The sequence below is a fragment of the Melanotaenia boesemani genome, chromosome 7 (genome assembly GCF_017639745.1).
Source record: "Melanotaenia boesemani isolate fMelBoe1 chromosome 7, fMelBoe1.pri, whole genome shotgun sequence".
Taxonomy (NCBI): Eukaryota; Metazoa; Chordata; class Actinopteri; order Atheriniformes; family Melanotaeniidae; genus Melanotaenia; species Melanotaenia boesemani.
The window spans coordinates 30861134-30866723 of record NC_055688.1 but is presented as its reverse complement, the minus strand read 5'-3'; the positions used below and the strand labels follow the sequence as shown (position 1 = coordinate 30866723).

The 5590-nt window shown below is 41.4% G+C and overlaps 1 protein-coding gene across 2 annotated transcripts; it reads right to left on the bottom strand.

The window, feature by feature from the left end:
* Positions 1–2050: 2050 nt before the first annotated feature.
* Positions 2051–5387, bottom strand: LOC121642590 (D(1) dopamine receptor-like). Of its 2 annotated transcripts, none has more exons than XM_041989348.1 (2): positions 5307–5387; positions 2051–4610 (listed from the first exon to the last, which is right to left on the bottom strand). In XM_041989348.1, the coding sequence occupies exon 2, from the start codon at positions 4311–4313 to the stop codon at positions 3168–3170; it is 1146 nt and encodes a 381-aa protein (XP_041845282.1). In that variant the 5' UTR covers positions 4314–4610; positions 5307–5387; the 3' UTR covers positions 2051–3167. The 2 variants fall into 2 exon arrangements, with proteins under 2 accessions (XP_041845282.1, XP_041845281.1); XM_041989347.1 differs by lacking the exon at positions 5307–5387 and adding an exon at positions 4847–5195.
* Between the last annotated feature and the right edge of the window lie 203 nt (positions 5388–5590).

The window sequence follows — 5590 nt, the reverse complement described above, 5'->3', positions numbered from 1 at the left end:
TTTAAAACAAAGAAAAGTAGAAAGCAGCTTGGGAGCAGTTTGGTGTTGGAGAAATTATGTATGATTTATAAATGATGTATAACATTTTAAATCATAAAATGAAATTGCATGGCCTCAACAATGAACCTGTATATATGACAACCAAAATCCAATATCTAGAAGTAATCAGATGGTTGTATTATTGGATCTGACACATTTACATTACATGCATTTCTAAAATGCAATATTTGAAACGCCCCTTTCTACATTTCCAGTCCACTGTGGGATTATGCGTGCATACGTAGTGGTATAGCTTCCTGTTACTTTTAGAACCTCTGGGCTTTGTTGAACATGTTGAGCCCCGTGGTCTTAGCGTTAGCTCCTAATGTGGAAGTTAACAAACCTGGAAAATAAACTAAATGTGAATGCTTTATTTGTTTATAATCTGACTTCCCTCTACTGCACACCATTGTGTTTTTGTTTGGTGTTCTGCTCACGTTGAGACTGTGTTACTTCCATCTTTGAAAAGACGGATGCAACCCAGTTTTTTGCACATGCACAAATGTAAAGCCACTAAATAAATCAGATCTTTGGGTCTACATGCACAAAGACATCAGAGTATTGGGCAGAAATCTAGATGTCAATCCGATTTTTCATATCCAGATAACTGCCATTATCTGATAAAGGATATCAGATTATGGTCTCTTGAATTACCTGATAAATCAGGCTCATTATCTAACAACTCACTTGAAACAGCAGAGCTATCCGATGAAATGAACAATTATTCTATTTCAGAGTTGAGGACTAGATAAGGTCTTTTTTAAATTGATTCAAACAAACAAAAAACAAAAAATGTAATTTAATGACTGGTTTACAATCTGTGTGATCATCTAGCTGCTGCCCTTTTCCCCTTTTTTTTCCTCTGTCAGATTTTTAACACAAGTAAGAATAAAATATGTTAAGTTGATTACATTGTTGGAGAACCTGTTTATCTTCCTTTTAAATGGCACCACATTTGTGAGAAAAAGGATTTGTGGGATTAGCAGTAGAGTTGAGTATGTGGGTTGTGGACTTGAAAAACTTGCCAGGTTGATTCTGTCAATACCCAACAGTGTATTCTGCTACTGATGACAATCAGGTGGCTGATTAGCACCATCTGTGAGCATGGATTTACCACAGCAGTCAGTTGGTGTCTGCTCCTAGTATGCCACATTTGACTGATCTGTATGGGCTTGTGCCATAGGAGAACTCATACCATCTCCTAATTGTACTGCAACATGTACTTTGAAACCTGGAGATTTTAAGGAACCTCGTGTTCAGCAACGAGTCCAGATTTTGCCTACAGCACCTGGATCCTAAGGTCAAAGTTTAGAGAAGATGTAGAGAACATCATGCTGTTTGCCGCACAGATAGGGTAACAGCTTGAAGTGGATATAGTGTGATGGTGTGGGGCAGCATCTTCCTCACTTGTAAAACAAGCCTTGTCATCACTGGAGGGAATCTCAGTGCAGAGATGTTGAGTCACAGATTTAGAAACTAACTTTAGAATTTTGGAGTGGAGAAGATGGACTTGCCTGAAGTCTTGAGATCCTGACCTTAACCCCATTGAACACTTGTGAGATCAGCTTAGGCATGCTGTTCATGCCAGAGGGTTTAACACATTAACCGACTTGTGATAAATAGTGGTTAAAGAATGGGATGCCATCCCACATTAGTGTGTGACCAAGCTACCGGCATAAGGGGGGACGTGCCAGGCTGTTGTGGCTGGGTACAGTTCTTTCACATGGTACTCAGGCCACTGTTCGTCAATATGTCTTGTTTCTCAAGACTTTAATCATCCAATCCAATAAATGTCACCAAACAAGAATCAATAGCAGAACAAACTGTTTGGCATTGGCAGAGAAAATTAAACAAATTTTGTCATGGGCTCAGTCCATATATTCAACTCTGCTGCTCATCCCACAAATGCATTTTCCTTACAAATCTGGCCTAATTTAAAAGAAAAAAATAAACAGGTTTTTCCAATAATCTAAGATTTATTGCCAAGAAGCGTTTTTTCAACAAAGAAATAATCAAATAAATGCAAATTACTTTACTTTTTTTGCCAAGTTTTTATCATATCAACAGACCCAGCTAAACCCATAAAACAACACCGACATTCATACATGCTAAAGCTGAGTGATTATCACGTATTTATTCATTTTTAGCTCATTTTGAGTTTGAGCTCTGAAATGTTTCCAGCTAAGGCTTTGTTTGTATCTTTGTCTTCATAAAAACATTATCAGCTTCTCTTAATATTAAATACAGGGTTCACTAGGTAATACAAGCAAGTCAACCATACAACATTTTCAAGTAGTAATAATTTATCAAAGGGCTCAACAGTAAATGTGGTTTACAGTTATAATGATTCTACATTTAGAATATGTAAAATGTCTAAATCCATATCAGCTATGAGACAGTTTGGAGATTTATAAGCTGCTGTTGCTTCTAAAAGAAATCCAGATCACAGCTTTCACTTCCCAGAACTTTCATTTAAAACATGTATGAGCTAAATCCAATCTGTTTTCATTCGGTTTGTAATATTAAGTCACTTGTGGGTGTATTTACCTGCACTTATGCCAAACATGATTTGGTACAATGCTTTACCTCAGGAGTCCATTACAGAGCCAAGGATTTTAATGTCCTGCGCATGAATATTTCTGTGAGCTGTCACGTTGAAGTGTGTGAGCATTGCAGCACAGTTATGTTGTATTTGGCGGAGTTCCCTTTGATGTTGTGTGTGGTTGTGTATGTCAGTGCGATGGTAAGGAGGACAGCGGTGTCGGACATGGTGCACACTGCCCAGTTCTGGGATTATCTGTCCGCGCAGCATGTCAGCACCGCTGCACCCTCAGACCCCTGGCACAACAGCAGAGAGTCCTAATCCCAAATCTCCTCAACTCTCTCAGGAGCTTCTGAAGATTGTGAGTAAGCACAGTAGTCTCACCATGACAGTCTGCACAAAGGCAGGTCCCTCACCTAATGCAAACTTGGGCATATATGTGGTCATGGCGCCCTTACGTCACACTAAGAGTTAGAACAGAATCACAGAAAGCGACAGCCTCATTTGAAATCAGTCAGACCGGCTGCAGCAGGAACTCTTGGACTCTTGGAATCAAAGGATGAGTCAGTGCTGTGAGATTCATGAGTCATTTCTTGTTTAGACTGGCCGTCTCAATGTTGTGGCCTCCTGGATACAGTCTGTGGCAGCCCAGCAGGATGGAGAAGGCCTTGCGGAAATCAGCATTGAAGGCATAGATTATGGGGTTGAGGGAGGAATTAGCCCATCCGAACCACACGAACACGTCAAAGGTGGTAGGGCTGATGCAGGGAAAAGCCTCTCCTCCGCTCGACTGCTCGCAGAAGGGCACCATGCAGTTTAAGATGAAAAATGGAAGCCAGCAGCACACAAACACCCCCATAATCACCGACAGCGTCTTCAACACCTTTGTCTCTCTCTTAAATGTCATTTTGAAAGAGCTCTCTGACTCTGCGATGCTGGAGCCTCTACCCATGCTGTTGTGTCTGTTCTTGGCACTTTCAGCCGCACGCTCCAGGGCAGAAATCCTCCTGATTTGTCTGTGTGCAATGCGATAGATCTGAGTGTATGTGGCCACCATGATGACCACAGGGATGTAAAAGCTTATGAGAGAGGTGGAGATGGCATAGGTCCTATTTAGGCTCGAGTCACAATTCTCTGGGCTTTGATCAGATGTAGCATTTGATCCCAGTGACACTAATGATTCAGTGAGAGGTTTGTAAGATTTAGTCTCGGTCTTGTGCCAGTTGAGCTGCACAGGGATGAAGGAAATAAGGACAGACAATGTCCAGGCCATGCTGATCATCATGCAGGCCACTCGTGGCGTCATCTTCCTTTCATAGCGAAAGGGGCTGGAGATGGCCCAATATCGGTCCAAGCTTATGACACAAAGGTTCAGAATAGATGCCGTGGAGCACATAATGTCAAAAGCTACCCAGGTGTCACAGAAGGAGCCAAACGGCCAGAACCCTGCAATCTCAGTCACAGCTTTCCATGGCATCACTAAAATCGCAACCAAGAGGTCACTCACAGCCAAGGAGATCACAAAAAAGTTGGTCACTTTTGAGCGCAGGTGTCGAAACTTGGTGACAGCTGCACAAACCAGAGTGTTTCCCAGCAAGGTGGTGAGGATGAGCAGCGAGAGAAAACAGCCAGTCAGGACACGGCTCGATGGTGTCTCATCCAAAAAGCCGTCATCAATGACGGTTGTGAAGTTCATTAGATCCATCCCTGAAAACCAGTGTGCTGGAAGCATTTATGCCATACTGATAGAGTCCTGCTACATTATATCCATTGGAATTTAGGAAGCTCCTGATGTCCAGTCTGGCAAAAAAATCTCCATCATTCTTTCTGCTGATAAATTATGAAACATGATTCGGCTGAGGCAAGTGTGCTCTGGGACAAACATTCTCCTGGCTTTGTAAATTAGACTTGACATTATTTGGGCTGCAGTGATGAAGAGGTAGTTAATTCCTCAGATTGTTTCCTTTTGTCTGCACAAACTAAAAGTGATTTCAGGAATCCTGTCTGCTTAGTGAACTCATCAGCAGTCCTGGGGATTAAAGGAATTAGTTAGTTTTAAAAAACTGAAAGAATCACACACACACACACACACACACACACACACACATGCATATATATATATATATATATATGCAGAAGCCAACTGAAATGATCAGAAATGACTCTAAATTAATAACACCATCCTGCAAGAGCGGCTTAAATGTTTTTTCTTTTTTTTTTTTTTTTTTTTTTTTTTTTCCTACTGTGGTATTTATCCATACTCACCTCACAGAGATCCAGTAGCTTGGAATTGTATTTAAAAACAAATGTCCCATCGCTTCCACAGGAACTTCACAAAACAAAGTCCTTCCCCAGGGCGTCCGGGCTCCATATTCCACAAACACAAACCCAAAATCCGCCAAATTACATGTTCCACGCGCGCCACATCGCTCACTGTCCTATTTATAAAGAACTCACCACAGGAATGAAATGTCACTATCTCTCTCAATGCGTCCTCTTGTAGTCACAGCGCGCGTCTGCGGACAAACCCGACTGCAGCCCCCTCAAGTTTCACATGATGCCGCGCTGTCCCTTCATCACCGAGCAGCGCGCTGACCCTCACGCGGGCGAGAAAAGCGCGTCACGGCTCATTTTTTATTTTCATTTTCAGTTTTTTTGTATTGCTATTAATATTAAGCTATTTAATCCAACTGGTAAATTCATATTCTGTTGTGAGTAGTCCTACCTGCAGCGATTAGAGGTGGAGTGGATTATATCAAACTATGATTTAAGGCAATTTCTGTTAAATTCATCAGCTGGAACCTAGCTTTGGTGGAGTTAAACTGAATAAAGAAGTGATGAAATCTGGAAATGGGTCAAATGTTCAAGTGCAGCTGGTCTCTGAGTCCACCTACTGGCAAAAAGAAACCATTACAGGAACATAAGAAGGTATAGAACCTGTTACATGTGACACATAATTGATAAAAGACCAGGTGACAAATTTAGGTCCATAACTTGAATCACCATTAC

Excerpts from the sequence above, each read along its gene's own strand:
- LOC121642590 (XM_041989348.1), bottom strand. The coding sequence starts at position 4,313 with ATGCTTCCAGCACACTGGTTTTCAGGGATGGATCTAATGAACTTCACA.